Source organism: Humulus lupulus, chromosome X (genome assembly GCF_963169125.1).
Source record: "Humulus lupulus chromosome X, drHumLupu1.1, whole genome shotgun sequence".
NCBI lineage: Eukaryota > Viridiplantae > Streptophyta > Magnoliopsida > Rosales > Cannabaceae > Humulus > Humulus lupulus.
Window position 1 is genome coordinate 61,380,920 of NC_084802.1, and position 20,169 is coordinate 61,401,088.

The 20,169-nt window shown below is 38.2% G+C and overlaps 1 protein-coding gene across 1 annotated transcript; it reads left to right on the top strand.

The window, feature by feature from the left end:
• Positions 1-13,129: 13,129 nt before the first annotated feature.
• Positions 13,130-13,531, top strand: LOC133805885 (uncharacterized mitochondrial protein AtMg00240-like). Its single transcript, XM_062244030.1, has one exon. It carries the CDS (start codon positions 13,130-13,132, stop codon positions 13,529-13,531), a length of 402 nt encoding a protein of 133 aa, XP_062100014.1.
• The last annotated feature ends 6,638 nt before the right edge of the window (positions 13,532-20,169 follow it).

Below are 20,169 nucleotides of genomic sequence, written 5' to 3' on the forward strand. Positions count from 1 at the left end.
TCTGAGCCTGAGCGTGCCCAACCTGATATGTATCCTCACAGTTCCATATCCTTACCATAGGTTAGGTCCTTGACGCTATCCCTCTATACTTAACCATAATACACATATCTCCGCATCACCAAGTACCAACCAATTCTTACCTTGTCTTCTGAACTCTGATTTGACACCACTCATTTGGTCTATCTTTAAGTTTCCTTACTGTTCCTCCCATCTCTGGTGTTATTGTCCATGGAGACACTTATGTGATAGATGACGCGCTTGCCAGTCCTGTTATGCTCTCTGTTCCTCAGACGTTCTTCATTAGCTTCTTCGTAACCTCAAATCAAATCTGCTCATACCTGTCTCTTCTTCTTGCAGCTTCACTCTAAGTACCCCTGGCGAAACCCAATCTGACATTTCATAGAATTCTACCTGTGACCCTGCTTCCTTGGTGTCAATGTCTTCGGCATAGTAGTCGTTCGCTTTCCTCTTCTGTCTAAAGGTGGTCCAACATTCCACTCGTGGACTTAAAGGGGGCTTGTCCACACCATTCTTGTACTCCCTGCTTAAAGAACTTACCTGTGCTGCTGAAGCTTGAACCGGTTTAGAACCCTTTTTACCAATTGCCTCACACCCTACTCAGTACAAGTAGCAATTCCTTAAATGTCTCTTTCCTTGTAATAACCAGAACATAGATCAATTCCTGGAGACATTGTCCCGTCTTGTACCCAACATTTAAACTTTTTCATTCTTAACCGGCGATACCAACGAGTCCCCCCATACAATGCTCCATCTGATTCAAGCCCAAACCTCTTCGACCGCTTAAGTAATTCTTCCTGTCAAGTTATTACCACCTTCCATTGTGTTTCTAACATCAAACCTATTCGTAGTCCAGTCCAGTTGTGTACCCTTTCTTCTTTGTACCCATCTGAATTCCTACTAGTCAGCTTAGTTCCTATTCAGTCAAATTCATAGTTTCCAAGTAATATCCCCTGCAATCCATGGTTATCTCTTAATAGATTAACTCCCTCACTCTGACTCGTGTTGAAGCTTCCATACAACGAGCTCTATTGTTCTCACTACAAATCTCCTGATTACTTGTAACCCAAATCCTTCGCCAGAAGTTTCTAGTTCCTCCCCAGTAATTACTACTTCCTTCAGCCTCTCGCGCTATACCCTTGAGGCATACTCTCTCCATGTCTGAATCTTTCTTGAAAGATACTCAACACTGAACTCTTCCAACTTGTTATGTAACCAAAATCACAAGCTATCTAACCAACTAATCGATTCCGAGGGGCTAGATGTAACCAGACATTCCAGTCTTCCGTTTTCCTCACCATGGAAAATCCATCCCAACATATTAGATTATTTTGTATAGAGGTCATGCCCTCGCCCGACATCCTCTCGGGTGGCGTCCTCTGCCTTAGGTGCAAATCAAATAACCTCACTGATTCTCGTCTCCAGTCTGACAACTACCTTTACAATCAGAACCCCATTTTCTACCACAAACTAGGTGCCCAAGCACTATCTGGGGTCCTTCTACCTCAATAATCGAAAATCCGTCCTTACCGAATTCTACCAATAGAAGTACAATCTTCTGCACCCCTTACTCTGCAGCATTCACGCTCCATACCTCACCCATAGATCTCAAGCCACATGGCTCACTCTACCGCTCAAATACAACTGAAGATCCAATACACTGGAGCGGCCCTGTCACTCTGGACCATTCCAAAAACTTAACCTTTACATAGGTCATTATTCCCAATTACCACCACTTGTATATTTCTCCCTAAAGTGTAGTATTCAACTTCTAATACTCATTAACACCTGTCATACTTGTCTTAATATCCTAAATCAAGCTCATAGATTCACTAATCTCCGCAGCTCAAACTATGTCCTTATAACTTCTTTTGTCAAATTCCCATCTAAGTTCTTTCCCATCCATTATGCCAATGTCTCAGTCTGAATACCATTTCCTAGCATCCTTCTGCCACAAATACTTAGCATAATCCCTTAATTATGACCTCTTATCACCATATCACCAAAAATGGAATCAGCTTTGCCCATCCACAAGACAATTCTTAAGCCAACCAAAACTTTCCTCTTTAACCAGAAGATAATACCTTTTAGGCTTTCCATTTAATATCTTTTATCTGTCTGTGTCCTATAACGAACTAGCACCATTTACCCATATGCCGACAAACAACTCTGCAACTTTTATAATAGATGGAGGTTACCATCCCCAGTTATCATCTGCAACCCACCTGTATTACAATACCAGGTCTACGAAACCAGCCTATACGCAAACAATCTGAGTTCATCTGCCACTGCTGACCAAACTCCTCAACCCTGATGTTCACACTCCGAACCAAACCATATCCAGGTCCAAGTAACCACAATATTCATACTCACATAGAACATAATAAACATTAATTCACATTCCTATGCATTTAGCCATTCAATTTATTGCTACCATATTCATTCACACTTTCTCATGCTTCCTACAAATCAATAGACAAGCCTAACATATAAATTCAGCTTGGGCAATCACCCACAAGCAAACAAGATGCAATCCATCATCCCATCATACATTCACACGCAACAGCAATGCTAATCAGCACGCCTCCATCACATCATGCAATAATCAAGGGCCAGGCCCTATCAGTTCTCATGCTCCCTATAGTCATACAGCATAATACATTCATATTTTAATCAAAAGCTTAAGCATATAGTCGCTAATATTCAATCAAAGAACCCTGAGTCGAGCTTGTCTTCGGCGGCAAGTGTATATGTCCAGCATATCACCAGGAACCCTTAAACCTAGGACGCTCTGATACCAAGTTGTAACGCCCTGGATAACCAAGACCGTTACACTGTACGTTTGAAATAGTACAAGTCTTGCTAATCAAGTCATTTAGTTTGAACTGCGTATCTAATGACACAAAGGACTAGGTTAAATAGAATTTGGTTATAAACAGTTAAACTTTATTGAAAACAGACGTTTATTATATGGGATCCCAATTCAGGGTTTAAATAATGTAAATACAAAATTCTTAATTACAAATAGTTGACCAAGCCACTCTAATGGCAAAATATACATTTTAGGTTCCCGTTCCTGTATAACCCTTGACCGTGGCGGTCGAGCAGCTGACAATGTACGCCTTGCCCCCAGAGCTCTCCAACCCATGGCCAACTTAATTTACCTGCACCATGTAGCACCCGTGAGCCGAAGCCCAGCAAGATAACATAATAATATATCACAACAGTATTAGCAGCTAAACAATTCACAGAATATAATCCAATAACCACAAAGCATTACTCAGTTCTTTCAAACCATTAAGTCCACTCAAGACAACACACTGGTCACTAATCAATAATCCAGCTCCAGATACTCATTAAATCACAGACAATAATCTGCAACAGATATTCAGCACATATATTCAGATTCGAGATACAATCAAACACATAATACACTCTTATCACATAATATTCAAGGCCGACGACTTAGGCCGCACCCTCTGTTTAACCCACTGACTCCGGCCCGGTTAAACCGAGCTCAGTGCATAATAAGCTGTCCTCGGATACCAGTGTCCGAGCCGCGCCCTGTGCGCAACTGTGGATTTCGGCACCCTTAGGCCGTTACCACATGTCCCCGTGGCATAATACCACCTTAAGACATTTATACCATTATAGGGAACTCTTAGTCCCAACATGTTCACATGGTGTATCACCATCACATAATAATACATACGAACATAGGGAACACTTAGTCCCGTCCTATCCACATACACAGGTGCATTTTTCTTACCTTGATTCCAAATGCTTTAATTAGAGAGAACGACCCCCGAGCACGATCCATTCCCGAGCCCTAGCTTGTCGCCTAGTCAACCCCAAGACAATGAATTCCATTAATACTCGGATATAAGTTTCTGGTTATAAAAATAACTTCCGAGAAACCGAATATCACCAAGCACGGTGGTGGAACCAATCCCGAGCACACTAGACTACCTTCCCGTGCTTAAAACCCTCAAAAACTCATGAGTGCAACCAAGGGCTGCGGCCCTTGAAGCTTAGCCGCGGCCCTTCTCCAAGACAGAGCCAACCCCACACCTGAAGGGGACACGCACCGCGGCCCTTGCTTTGGGCGCCGCGGCGCTTGCCTTTGGCCGAGCCTTCTTGGCTCCTTTGCAAGCTAGGGTCGCAGCGCTCTAGAACAGAGCTGCGGCCCTTCCCTTCGAACCCAGAATTTCCACCATTTCCAACCTCCAAACCTTAACCAAAACCATCCCAAAGCTCCCTACTTCAATATCAATCACTCCTAACACTTTTAAAACAACTTTAATATCATAATCCAACAGGAAACCCAATCTAAAACTCATTGCAATCCATGTTTCAATCTCTGAAACTCAAGAACATCAAACACCATAACCAACCATTTAAAACCCAGATTTAAACTTCTAATTCATAAATTAAAGTTTACCTCTTTAGCTGAACCTCTTCTCTAAGCTAAATCCCAGCTGGTTCCCAATTTCTAGCTTCAATTCAACCTTAAACATAACAATCATGATTATCCAACTACCCAGAAAACTCAGAGCTTCTAACCTCAAAATCACAGTTGATTCTCACCTTGGCTTTAGTTGAATGATCCTTGGATAATCCTTGCACCAAGCTTTTAAATCCCCACTGAAATCCTCTGAAATCCCAGCCTAAATCCTCCAAATTCCCTTTGTTTTCCTTGTGTTTTTCTTAGTTCCCTTGAGAGAGAGAAGGGAGAGAGAGTAAGAGTCGGTTTATGTTTTTCTTCCAAAAGCTTCTTTATCCCCAACTTATCTTATTAAGCCAATCCCAAGGCTCGGGTGCCGGAACCGTCCCCGAGGCCAAAATGGGAAAATCCCCCAATATTCCCGCCTAGACATCCTAACCTCAAATATATCTCCATATATTTATTTTCATGACCCGATAGTCTAATTAACTACCCGATACCTATAATATCCCTGGCTTATCCAAAGTCAACTATTAAACCCCGTTGTGACTTTCCCACTACTTGCTCCCTAGGATCGCCTCGTGCCGATAGTTACAAATGCACACACCTGTACACGCGTATATATATTCATAAATCTACCCACATAATAATGTGGTCTCAACAATTTATCACACACATTCACATTTATGCCCTAACGGGCCAAGATACCATTATGCCCTTACCAGCCAAACAGGGCTCGCATACTTATTCAATACCCATATTCACGCTTTCTTACCATTAATTCTCTTAACCTCCAATTATGCCCTCCTGGCACACTAATCAAGGCTCTTAAGCCTTAATAGTAATTTTGGGTCGTTACACTATTAGTACTGTCTGGTTGTGCCCCCCGAATTGTTCACGTTGTTAAAAATTCCTCCCGAACTATTCCCATTACTGTGTTGTGGGACTTATGTTACTTTATGTCCTATGTGGCTAACATAGAGCAGATTTTGCACGTCAGTGCCATGTGTATAATGAAAATTAAAAAAATTAATTTAAAAATTAAAAATCAAATTTCTTAGATATACAGAACACAAGCCAAAGTACAAAATTGTGCAAACAACATATAAACAAATAGTAAAGATTCAAAACAAAAATCCACATTGTTCGTCAATCTACAGAACACAAGCAAATAACTTAGATCTAAGAAAACCCAATAATCTATTCTTCACCTTCAAGCTCATATTAAAACAAAAAATTCAAATCCAAACTCAGATTCAAGCAAACACAAGAAGCTTGCGACTGATTGCGGTGGGCGACTAGGTGCTTGCGACTAGGTTCGCAGAGGCTTGCAATTGGGTGCGGTGCTTTGCATCTGGCTTTGTAGAGGCTTGCCACTGGGTTCCTGCAGTTGGGCTCGATGACTCGCACGCCTCCAATCACGTGGGTGCCTTGATTGGGCTCGCACACCTGCGCGAGAGGCTGTGCACGAAGTCACGAATGGACCTTGGTGTCTCGGACCTCATGGCTATGGGTTCAAGAGGAGGCATGGGTTTGGCGAAGGCAACAATTTCTGGGGTGGGCTCTCACGGAGCTTGGGTTCGTGGGGGATAGGCGAGGGGTCTTGGGTACGCTAGGCTTGGAGCTCTGGTGGTTATGGCGATGGAGAATGGTGGTCGGAAGTGGGTATGGCGGCTGGTAGGGTTCCAAGGGAGGAAAGAAGATGAGGGAAATAAAAGATGGGAGAGAGAGAAAGGGGGCTATAAGGCTGGGTAATATTTTTCATTTTTTAAGTGCTTATGGCCAATCTTTTTATTCTTTAAATTAATTTTAATTTTTATCTAATTATTTTAATATTATTAGTTTTTAAATTAAATATTTAATTAGAATTATACATGTGGCACTGACGTGGACTACGACGTCAATGTCCAAAATGCCAAATCTGCTCTCTGTTAGCCACATAGGAAATAAAGTAACAGAAGTCCCACAACTCAGTAACGAGAATAGTTCGGGGGAGATTTTTAACAACGTGAACAATTCGGGAGGCACAATCAGACAATGGTAATAGTTCGAGGGGAAAAAGTGCTATTTATTCTTAAAAATAAATAATAAAGTCACTTAACTCAGTCCTTTGTTCTTTCAAATGAAAGGCGGGCATAGAAACACTGATAGCCACCATTAAAATAGGCTTACTGTATAAATGGACGAAGATAATAGTGTGATATTTCTTTTAATTTCTTATTACTTAAATCAACATCTTTGTATCATTTTTGTTCAGACTTCAACATGACAATCATTTGAATATAACAAGTAAGTACTTTAACAAATATATTATGGTCACCAACATATATCATCACATTCTCTCTCTCCCTCCCTCTTTTAGAGTTAGGATTATAGTTGTATTAGACAATTAATATAACAAATCTGTAACTAATCTGTTTATAACAAATTTGTAGCTTAGTTTAGTTTTGTTAGCCTATTATAAAAGGCTCGGATTATTCTTGTAATGGTAATTTTGACAAATCAATACAAAAGGTCAAGAGACTACTTTTCCTAATATGGTATCAGAAGTCACTGCCTCTTTTTACGATTGATTACCCATCATTCTCATCTCCAGCGTTAATGGCACGCACCAGACGTCAGCCTCCTTCTAACAGCCAAGATCTATCCAATGGTGCCACTAAGAATCTGGGTCAGGTGCACTCTACTACTAATCATTTTGACCCCATCGCACCACAAGAACCAGCGATTCCACAACGTCCGATTGACAAATCTCCAATTGCGCCATCTCTGATTGTACCAAAACCTTCAATCGCACAAGCTTCGTTTGGGTCACGACCTCAGATCATCCAACCTCCAATCGCACAGTCTTCGATGGACAACAACCTTCGATTGCACAACCTCCAATCACACCACCTTCGCTTGGACCCTAACCCCCAAACGTTCCACAAATCCCTATTCCACATTTCTCTATTACATCAACAATGTTCAACACATCAATTCCTTGTTCTACTCATGAAGACGATCCCTATTTTCTGGGGATAGGTGATCACCCTGGTTTAATTCTTGCTTCACCACCAGTCACGGAAAAAAATTTCCTCCAATGGCGCCGTGATTTTAAGATTTCTATTGGGTCGAAGAGCAAGACTGTGTTTCTTAATGGCTCTCTACCACAACCTACTCCATCTGACCCTTTCTTCAATGCTTGGCTGATGGTCATGTCTTGGATTATACACTTTGTTTCCCCTGAAATCAAGAGTAGCATTATGTTCTTGGATACCACAACAGGCATGTGCACATAACTCAATAACAAATTTGATCAAGGCAATGGACCTAGAATCTTTGAACTCAATGAAAGCCTCATAAGTCTTCATCAAGGTGACGATTCTACAAGTGCTTATTTCACAAAACTGAAATCTATGTGGGATGAAATAAATCAATTATGCCCTAGAACTCATTGTACTTGTAGTGCCTCTATTGATAACCTTCACTTTCTTAATCAAGATCAAGTTTTACAGTTTTTAACAGGCCTTAATGAATCTTTTGATGCTGTAAGAGCTCAAATATTTTTGATTGATCATTTTCCCCCTTTATCCAAAGTTTTTTCCATGGTTATCCAAGAATAATGCCAAAGAAAACTTGGCTCTTCTCTTAACCCCAACTTGGTAGCTGCTTTCCGGCTACTAATACTCGTCCCAAGAAAATACGTCCTACTTGTTCTAATTGTCACAAACCAGGGCATCTCAAGGAAAATTGTTACTTCCTACACGGATTCCATCTAGGATATGGTGACAAGAGATGCAATGAAGACAAAAGTAAAGCCAATGTTAATTCGGCTACTGTCATTCAAAACATTGGTAGTAACAACATGGCTTCTCAGATGATTGATTCAGTTGCAAATAATGCTACAACACAGAGCATCATTTCTTTTCTAAGTCAACAATTTCAGAAGAGTGATTCTTCTGCTCCAAATACTTAGCCAATGGTCTCTAATATTACTGGTAAATCAATATCTTTTCCCTCTACATATTGGATAGTTGATAGTGGGGCTACCCACCATATTTGTTATGATATTGCTTGCTTTGCCTATTTTAATTATACTAATATTGCAAATACTGTCACTTTACCCACTAGTTTGCATATTAAGATTAACAAAACAGGGACAATACATTTAAATGACAACTTAATTCTTCATGATGTTCTTTATGCACCAGAATTTAGGTTCAATCTCTTCTCTGTTAATGCACATCTGAAAACCAATCCTCATTCTTTCTTGTTTACTGCCTCTCATTGCATTATTCAGGATCATACTCGGATTTCCAAGATTGGGATGGCTAATTGAGTTGGGAATCTTTACATAATTGCTCAGGACAAGCCATATATTTCTTCTTGTTCTTATGTTTTTTTACAATAATTATGTATGTACTAATGGAAACCTATGGCATACATGCCTAGGCCATCCTTCCATGTTAATCACAAATGCCATCAATAAAAGTTTGAATTTTTCTACTCATAAATCTCATGATATGCATTGTTCCATTTGTCATTTTGCTAAACAAAAGAGGTTGCCATTCATTTGCAATAACAATATATCTTGTACTCCTTTTGATTTAATCCATATTGATATTTGGGGCTCATTTCAAATCACAAGCACTGAAGGGTATAGATATTTTCTCACTATAGTTGATGACCATACTAGATTTACATGGCTTTATATGTTAAAATTGAAATCTGATGTCCAAACCATAATTCCAGCATTTTTTTCACTGATTTCTACTTAGTTTTCTACTACAACTAAAGTTATTCGTTTCGATAATGCTAAGGAATTTAATTTGACATCTTTCTATGCTACTAAGGGAATTCAACATTACCATTCATGTGTTGTTAGACCCCAACAAAACTCTGTAGTGGAAAGAAAGCCCTACATATTTTGAATGTGGCTCGAGCTCTTGCTTTTCAACCAAATCTTCCACTTTCATATTGGAATTACACTATTATTACTGTTGTATATCTCATTAATAGGTGTAATGCCCCAAATTCTCCGATGTGTTTAATGGCGGGATTAGTAGGACGGGAGGGCCATGCTTGTTTAATTATGCCATTAAATGAATATATGCATGATTATGTGAATTATATTATGATATGATGTTATATGCATGCATGTGGGTCCACATTGTAATTACAGGGGTGTGATGGTAATTTGGCCCGTTGAGGGCGTAATTGTATATTTGTATGCATGTCGGTGGTATATTGTTGAGACCACATTATAATGTGGGTTTGTTCGAGCTATTTGGCATGAGACGATCTTGGATTATTAGTTAGCGGTCTAGTCATAACAGGTTTAAGTTCGGGGCTGGGGATGAGTCTTGGGGTGATTATAATGATTAAAGCGTTACTGGGAATTAAAGGGTAACGGGATATAAATTATTGGTGTTTGGGATTATCGAGAATAGCAGAATTGGAGAGAGTTAATTATGATTAACGAGATAGGTTGGAAAGGACAAATTTGCCCTTGAGAGCCTTTAGGAACCCGTAATTGACCTAGGGGTACAATGGTCTTTTTACCCCTAGGATAGATATAAACTGCCTGTGGCTGTGAAACAGAGGGAAAACAGAGCAAGTTCTTGAGCTTACCTGTACCTTCCTTCTCCTCCATCTCCTTTGTGAATTTTTGAGCACTTGTTGAGGATTCAAGCTTGGGAAGTAGACCTTGGGAGTTTGGGAGAGTGTTCTGCCATTGAAGAGAATCACAACCTGAGTTTGAGGTAAGTTTCTAGCCACTAGTTTTCTGGTATGCTCTATTTTGGTGTTTAGTTTCAGCTTGTGATTTTATGGTGGATAGTTGGAATTGATGGAAGTTTTGGTTGGGGTTTAACTTGGGTTTTGATGAGGGAGTGATATAGATCAAGTTTAGGCGTTGTATTGGATCTTTGGGTGGTGTTTGAGCTTGGTTTGAAAGGTTGGTTCCAAGGAAAATCGCAAGGGAAGAAAAACCAGGGTATTGGCTGAACTAGGGGTTGGGCCGCGGCATGGCCAAGGAGGACCGCGGCTCTTGAGGGATGTTGAAGGAGGCCACCTCTGTTTGAGGGGCCGGCCGCGGCATGGCTAGGGAGGGTTGTGGCCCTTCGTGGCATTTTGGCCAGAAATGGGTTTTTGGCTTGGGGATTCTAGCCTTAGGCCTTGGGATCGATCCTACTACCCGGTTTAGTAGTATTCGATGTCTTGGAGGCTAGGTTTTGGTTTGGGAACCCTTTGTTATTCATTTTATTGATGGAATCCCATAATTGGTTATGACCAGGTAACCGCTAAGGAACCAAAAGGTTGATCGTTCTCAAGGGTCGTTCTTATTATTATCTCTCGCTCGAACAGGAGGTAAGAAAACTGCACCCTGTGTATATATGACATGCGTGATTGTTATTGAGGCATGTTAATTGATAAATGTGGACATGGATTGCCTATTAAATGCTAGCGAATGTGGTTTACTTTTATATGTACTGACTAGTCAGGGACACTGACCTAAGAGTCAGAAATGGCATAGCGTCATGAACGCAGGGCCAAATGAAGATTATATCTAATCGATATCAGCGTTGAATGGCTCTAAGGCATTAACGCTAGATCGATGCTAAGGTCGATGAACTTATAAGCGCTTATCTAGTCTAAGACTAGTTACTAGACCCAGGGCCTAAGGCCCCGGTGACTGCTTGTCACATGGCTAGGGAACGATGTTCCAAGGTTATGACTCTATGGTCATGAGGAAGGTTATGTTGGTGACTAGTCACCATGCACCTATCCTGTTCGAACTAATAAAAGTTCACTTATCTATTAAGCCCCGGTCACCCTATCGTCACAAGGCTAAAGGGAGCTAGACCCAACTTTGTGACTGTCACCTATTTGTTTGGACTGATAGTCTTGAATGATTATTATGATCATTGATAATATTATATCATGCTTTGTTGTGTTTTCTTGCTGGGCCTCGACTCATGGGTGCTATGTGGTGTAGGTAAAGGGAAAGAAAAGCTCACCCAGCCTTGAGTGGAGAGCTTAGGTGGCGATGTGTACATATGCGGCCGCTTGACCACCACGGCCAAGGAGTTCTCAGAGGAACTAGGGGGTTTACCCTATTATTGCCGCTTAGGTCAGCGGGTTTGTAATTTTGAAACTGTAATGACCATTTTGAGTTGTAATAGCTTGTAAATGTTTTTATGGGCCCATGAACAATTTTATGTACTTAATAAAATATATTCTTTCCTTTTTATTGTTTTTCCACCTTAGCCTGTTAATAACACTTAGAACACGTTTTTAACCAATGGACTCGGGTAGCGGGTCAAATTTCCGGTTCACTATTCACCATAACTGTTTTGGGGAAACCAGGGCGTTACAATAGGACACCTTCAATTTTTTTTTAAAATTCAAAACACCATTTGAATTACTCAATAACAAAGCTCCTAACTATAACCATATTCGAAGTTTTGGTTGTCTTGCCTATATGTTTACTCTTGACAGCAAAAGACACAAATTCACTCCTTGATCACGAGCTTGCATCTTCATTGGGTATCCTACAGGTATGAAAGCATATACTCTTCTTGATATTGAAACAAAACAAATTCACCATTCAAGAGATGTTATTTTCTATGAGAATATTTTTCCTCTTTATAATTCTAACACTCATATTAATGTAAACGATTTTTTTCACACCTCCTTGCCGCCATGTTTAGACTCTATTTCAACCAGGCCCTCCGCTGCACCTGAAATTTCCAACCATAATTCTTCTCAGCAGGATAACACCTCAAAAGGACTACCTGTCCAAACAAAATCTGGTTGTCTTACTACTCGACCAAGTCATTTAAATGACTATGTTTGTACAAATATTGTTTGTAAACCATCTACTGCACATCCTTTACATAAATATCTTTCTTATGACATATTTTCTCCTTCTTTTCGTGCAGTCATTCTTACTGCTCATAGAACTACATAACCTCCAAGTTATGCTAAAGCTTTACTCTTGCATGAATGGCAACAAGCTATGATGTCCGAACTTGCTGCACTTGAGCTTAATAATACTTGGAAAATAGTTTCTCTTCCTCGTGGAAAACATGCCATTGGCAGCAAGTGGGTTTATAAAATAAAACATCAGCCAAATGGTGAGATAGAAAGATATAAAGCTAGACTCGTTGCAAAAGGTTACACGCAATAACAAGGTATTGATTACATTGACACATTTGCTCCCGTTGCAAAATTCAATACTTTAAAACTTCTTCTAGCTCTTGCTGCCACTTTTAATTGCTCTTTACACCAAATGGATATTAATAATGCTTTTTTACATGGTGATTTAGAAGAAGAAATTTATATGAAAATCCCCCAAGGATATATACCTAAGGAGGAGCTTCCCTCTAATCTGGTATGTAAATTGAAGAAAAGCCTATATGGCCTAAAACAAGCATCTCAATAGTAGTATGCTAAACTAAGCTCCACTTTCATCGAAGATGGCTTCAAACAATCACATTCGGATCATTCTCTTTTCATTAAAAATATGTCAGGTGTCTTTATAGAAATTTTGGTTTATGTTGATGACAGTCATTGCCACCAATAATGACCAAGCTATTCATGACTTCAAAGTTCACCTTGACATAGTCATTGCAGCTCTTAAGTGATACAGGATATCTAGGTACAAAAGTTTCCTCCACACCTATGGAGCCTAATCTTAAGTTGAGCAAAGATGAAGGAGATGTCCTTCCTGATCCTACATCCTACAGAAGCATAATAGGAAAATTAATTTATCTCACCATTACATGGGCTGATATATCTTTTGCTGTTAATAGGTTGAGTCAATTCTTATCCTTGCCTAGATTACCTCACTTAAAGGCTGCCCAAAGGATCCTCCAATATTTGAAAGGTAGACCGGGTGAAGGCCTTTGCTTTCCATCAAGTAGTCAGCCCCAACTTAAAGCTTATGCTGAATCAAATTTTACAGCTCATGATCTCCATCTTAAAGTTTTTTTAGATTCTGACTGGGGTTCTTGTCTAAATACTAGAAGGTCTGTCACAGGCTATTGGATATTTCTTAGTAACTCTCTTATTTCATGGAAATAAAAAAAAAAAAAACAAGTTACAGTGTCAAGATCCTCAATTGAAGTAGAGTACAGAGCCATGGCTAACGCAACATGTGAGCTTACTTGGTTACTTGCTATTCTCCAAGATTTCGGCATCCATCACAAGCAACCGACTCTTCTCTTTTGCGACAATAATGCTGCCATTCACATCTCCGAAAATCTAGTTTTTCATGAACGTACAAAGCATGTTGAAATTGACTGTCATATTGTCAGAGAGAAAGTTCACAATGGCTCCATCAAGCTCATTCATGTTCCATCCAAAAGTAATATTGTTGATCTACTCGGGAAAGCATTGTTTCTAGCTCATTTCAAAGAATTATTATCCAAGATGAGTGTAAAAAATTTCTACTCTTCATCTTGAGGGGGAGTTTTAGAGTTAGGATTATAGTTGTATTAGACAGTTAATATAACAACTCTGTAACTAATCTGTTTATAACATATTTGGTCCTTAGTTTAGTTTTGTTAGCCTATTATAAAAGGCTCGGATTATTCTTGTAATGGTAATTTTGACAAATCAATACAAAAGGTCAAGAGACTACTTTTCCTAATACCCTCTAAGTGCTCCTGGCCAAACCATGCGAGGCCTTTTGGTCTTCTACTGTTGACACGCGCCAGACCACGAGGTTCAGAGGCCACCGAAACATCTGACCACCAAGTTTCATTCGCTCACTCGTCGTTATCCGCCACGAGCAGCTAGCCGAAGCCATGTTCCACCATGAGTTTTGAGGCATTTTTCGGCCACCTCTGACCTCCTTTTGGGGAGCTAGCTGCTCGATGAGATTCTTCTCGTCAAGGAGAGCAAACCCCGCCATGTATCTATTTTTATTGAATGACTCAAAATTTTCTCAGCACATACAAATATCTTGATGTATTGATTTGCTTTATTCTCTCAGAAATAGAAGCTTTGAAGTAATCTTAAGTTTTGAAATTTTTTAACTTGTATAAACTGCTCTATAATTTGGGTTTTAATTACATATAGTTATTATAAAAATGAAATAACCCAAAAATGCTAAGAGCTTAGCTAAGTTTTTAAATTATTTGCCTTAATTTATTAATTTGTTGTGCCTATACTAATGTTTTTCTTCCAAAAGCATGACCGATCTTGCAAGTCGGAGACTACGGAATTCAATTTCTCATTTTTGAGAGAAACAAACTTTAAATAATGTCTTGTATAAGCTTTTTTAGTTGAAACATACAACCATATTTAGCATTGAAGGAAAATAAAAATATAGTTTTATAGTGCCTTTTGATGCTTAATTTTTTTTTTCTTTATGGTTGGCAGTATTTGGTTTATCTCATGCGTTTGGGAGGGTTATTGGAGTGAGAGAAGAGAAAGAGATTAAAAATAACTTATTTTGATTAAAAAAACTTCTTTTTTTTTAACTAATTATTAATTATAATTAAATATATTTTTAAAATCAAATAAATCTTAATTAGTGTTTTGTAAGGAAATAAAATCTTTTAAATAAATAATATAGTATCGGGTACAAGTTACTCATTAAATATTTTTAATTAATTATTATATTAATTAATACCATTCAATAATGATCCATTGACTAGACTTAATGTAATCATTGATGAGTATATATTTATCATAACCATTGAATACTTACCATTGAATACTCATTTAACATAACCACTTACCCATATATATTTATATACAAATCTATATATATTTTTTATTGATCAAATAGATTATATTACTTTGCTACCTCTTGTTTGCTTAAAAAAAAAAAAAGATACCTAATTTTCTTCAAATCAGTACAAAAACATAAGCTTGAAGATAATCTTAATTTAAATTATTTTTAATATTACCAAATTCTTCCTATTTTAATTACATAAAATATCTACTATATTAAAAAAAATCAAATTTTAACATTAATTTTCTCATAATTAAAATCTAAGTTTAAAACTAAAAAGAATTAAATAATTAAAAACCTAAAATTAAAAAAATTGTTATTATTTCATTAATTGAAAACTTCATAAGTATAAATAAAATTATTGATATCTTAAAATTTTAGATTTTCAATTAATTAAATTTATTTAAATATTTTTTATTCTTAAATGATTTTAATTTTTATAAAATTAAGGGGTATTTGCAGCGAGAAAACTTGAGTTTTGCAAATTGTGGCACTTAAATACCTTTTTTTTTTGCGTCGCTTCTATCACACTTCTTGGCAGCCATAAGTACCTGACCGTTGAGTGCCAGGTAAGTGCCTATGTGACAGCCTCTGATTGGTCAAGGTAAATAAATTTTATTTTTTTATTTATAAGATTCCTTTAAATAATAAAAAAAATCAATCAATCAATTTTAAGTAATTAAAAAGTTTAAAAATCAATTCAAAAATTAAAATATATAAAAGAATAAAATTAAATCTTAAAACAAATCAAGTAATACTAAAATTTGAATATTAAACTTAAACTAAAAACAGATCATGTGCTCCTCCCTCCCCATTCTTCACCTTCGCCATTCTTCATTTTCAGGTTTCTTTATTTTTCTAGGGTTGTTGGGTTAGGAAGGACTGGAGATATGGAACTAGGTTAACAAAAATCATGGTGGCGTCAAAAAGCTGTAGATCAGAGCAAGTTTAAGGTCGAAATAAATTTTAGGATTAGATTTGGGAATAGGAAATCTATAGTTTGGAAAATGTTTTAGCGGTGTTCTTCTCAGAAGGGTCGTGCGACCCGCAATTCTGGACAGGATGAGGAATCACGTGATAGGGTGCTTCACAAACAGATTTGGGGTTGGGAATTATGACCTTTGTACTCATATTATTTTTTGGTTTTTTGACGATGGGAAGGTTAGGATCTATGCATCGGAGGTGGTTGTCGGGATTACGACCTCAGTATATCTTGTAGATCAAATTTTGTGAGTATTTTTTTTATGTTCATACCCTTTTTTTGGGTTTTGTTGACGTCGTTTTTTGTCAATTTAATTATGTAGAGTAATAAACAATTAATTTAGGAAGAATAGAGGAAATCAAAGATTTTTAACGTGGTTCAGCAGTTAAAATATGTCTACGTCCACGAGTCACTGTTATTATGAACTCTGTGCAAAAGCTTCGAGCGACGGCAATTTGGCAGAGTCTCTTCTCAATACAAAATTGTGTGAGTACAAATGACCAAGTCCATGCTATTTATAGACCTTGTTGTAGGAATATCTCCCCCCCACCCCAATTCAGGGAAGTTATAATCAAATATTTAAATTCAAATAAATATATGAATTAATAATACAAATTAAATGCATTAATTAAATAATAATCCCATAAAAATAGGGATTCATCACACGGTTTTTATAACGCCCTGGATAGCCAAGACCGTTACACTATGTATTTAAATAGTGCTAGACCTGCTAAACAAGTCATTTGGCAATAAATGTGTAACTAAATGTGATTAACGGCTTAGGGTTAAAAAAATTTGGTGAAAGGAATAGTCATTTTATTAAAACGTTAAGTTCATACATGGGATCCCAAAATAACATTTACAAAGTCGTTTACCATTCTAAAAGGGTAATTGGAACTCAAAAGTTATAAGCAACCGACCCAAGCGGAAAAATAGGGTGGACCCTAGTTCCTCTGAGAAACCCCAGCTGTGGTGGTCGAGCAGCCACATATGTACACGTCGCCATTAAAGCTCTCCAACTCATGGCTGGTCCAGCTTCCCTTTCCCCTTACCTGCACAATGTAGCACCCATGAGCCAAGGTCCAACAAGAAAACTTAAACATGCTCATAAGCAGTTAATAACATATTAAAGAATCATAACAAGCATGCCTAATAGTAATAACCATACTCATGCATACATTCTATTAAGGTAAATGACTACAACGTCATATCGGGGTCTGTTGCCCTAAATAAATGATAAAGAAGTCATACCGAGGCCTAGTGCCCTAGGATATGAGACTAATAAGTCACCCCAGGTCCCATTACCCTATCCTCTGTATAACCAACCTTGGACCTGGCCCAACGTACCTGATGCTTTAATTTTCCAACGACCATTGGCTCGGACAAGCGTATGTCACGCTCCTGATTAGGCCTAACCATAACGACCAGCGCTCAACGCACTATTGCTGCCCTTGACTTATAAGTCAATGCTTTCGACCAATGCTTAGCGCACTACTGCCGCCTTTGACTTATAAGTTAATGCTTTTTAATCAAATAATGCAAATAAGCATACACCATTGAACAATTATCCAGATACAGAGCATTCAAGCCTGCTTAATCAACAATCACAAGCATAATCATAATCATGCACATTTACAGAGGCCCAAGCCCTAACCATAACTATATCAAATAATCGGGCCAAGCCCTAATCACACACATCACATATCGGGTGCAGTTTTCTTACAGAGGCCCAAGCCCTAACCATGCACAAGCATAATCATAATCATAATCATAACAATCACAAGCATAATCATAATCATGCACATTTACAGAGGCCCAAGCCCTAACCATAACTATATCAAATAATCGGGCCAAGCCCTAATCTCACACATCACATATCGGGTGTAGTTTTCTTACCTCTGGTCCAGGCATAGGATAGATAAAATGACCCACAAGCACAATCCTGCCCTGAGCGGTAACCTATTCACAACCATAAGTAATATCCTCATTAAGATCCAATCCCAAAAACAAACTCTGGAACCAATCCCGTGCTCTCGAGACTTCCAATCCCACCCAACGGGGTAATGGAACCATCCCCCAAGCCCCCAAATTCTTCCCAAGCTCTAAAAATGGGGTTTGCTGAAGTTGGTATAGGGCAGGGGCGCCCAATGATAGGGCAGAGATGCCCAACCAAATAAAAGAGCCCCCTAGGACTTCCCCTGCATAGCGAAGGGGCGCCCAACACAAGGGTAGAGGTGCCCTAACCCAAACAGAGAGCCATATGCCCTCCTCTGCATAGTGCAGGGGTGACCAATCACAAGGGCAGGGGCACTACCTTGCTAACCCAGAAATTTTGGGTTTTCGACCTGTGTTTTCTCCAAACTCAAGCTATCAAAATCCACCCCAAACACATCCCAAAATCATAATTCAGTCCCAGAACATCATCAATATATTAACACCATCAAAACCTAACCTTAAACTTGATCAAAACCCCACCAAAACTCAAAACCAAAACTTGAGCTTCAAAGCTCAAGAACACCTCAAGAACATGAGAGATTAACAGGAAAACAAAGATATTTTTTTACCCCAGTTTGTTAAGCTGCAGTCCTAAGCTACCTATCCCCAAATATGGCTTCAATCTTCCAATCTTTGAGCTTTTCTTCCTCCAAAATCCAAAATTCCCCAAATAATTACCAAATAATTTTCCATTACCCGATCAATTCCAGTAATATACTAAATTACCAAAATACCCCTATGCTAACCCCGAGCCGGGTTTTTATCCCTATTATGACTAAACCACTACTTTTCTCGCTTTGTGTCGAAAAATACCAATATATCCACATAATAATGTGGTCTCAATCGATATGCACATATATATAGAAGTATTCCCTCTATGGGCCAAAATTACGAAAATGCCCTTCTAATAAGAAACGTGCCCACATGCATGCTTAATAAAACTAAATATGAAAATATAGTCATATTATAATATAACTCACACAATTCATATAATCATGCATATCATCACATAATAATGCAATTAAATCAATTATTACCCTCGTGACCCCTTAATCAAAGCACTAAGCCTTATTAGGGAGATTGAGGCGTTACAGGTTTAACAAATCCCAAAGAAATAGGGATTTCCTAACAGCTTTTCCGTGTGGTAAATGCGTCATTGAGCTTGAACGTTGCTTTAGCGCGCTTTCGAGACTAGCCAAACTTCGAGCTCATCATTCAAGTTGTTGTTTCTTCTCTTGCTGAGTCGATCAAACTCATCTCTCGGAGAAGGTTGGTATCTTCGAACCTGCAACTCATGCTCGAGCGGTGATAGTAGATCTGGAACTGTTTGACAGTTGTACAAGTGTACTACTAACACTTGTTAATCCCGAGCTTACCTTTTACGAGCTTACATTTCGAGGCTATCTATTTAATCTCAAAATTTGGGTGTAACAGGTTTGTTCAAATTTTTTGGAAGAGATTTATGTTAATGTTGAACTTGAAGAAGATGAACAATATAAATATATTTGTAATATATGAGAATAAATCTTGATTGAAGAATATGTTTTGGTATAATTTGTTCATTGTTCATATACTTTTTTGGGTTTTTATTTCTTCAGTCCCAAACGCATACGGGTTTACTACAATCATATTTGTTGCTTTGTGAAAGGTGAATCATGTAACTCAATGTTACCGTAGGCCAATCAGAGACATTTGGGGATGTTTGATGAACATCTGGGTTGAGCAAAAAAAATTGATGAACATTTGTGTAAGAGAGAGTATCATGAGTGAGATGAGAGATAAGAGAGAGAAAATGTTATTTTTAATTTATACTTTTATAAATGATTATATTATTAATTTTAAATAATTTTTTATTATTTAAATTATTTTTATAAATAAAAAATATTTACCTAGACCAATCAGAGTCTGCCACGTAGGCATTTACCTAGCACTTAATGACCAGATACCTATAGTTGCCAAGAAAGTGTGATGGGAGGTATTTTAGCTGCAAAAAAAATAAGT

Excerpts from the sequence above, each read along its gene's own strand:
- LOC133805885 (XM_062244030.1), top strand. The coding sequence starts at position 13,130 with ATGGAGCCTAATCTTAAGTTGAGCAAAGATGAAGGAGATGTCCTTCCT.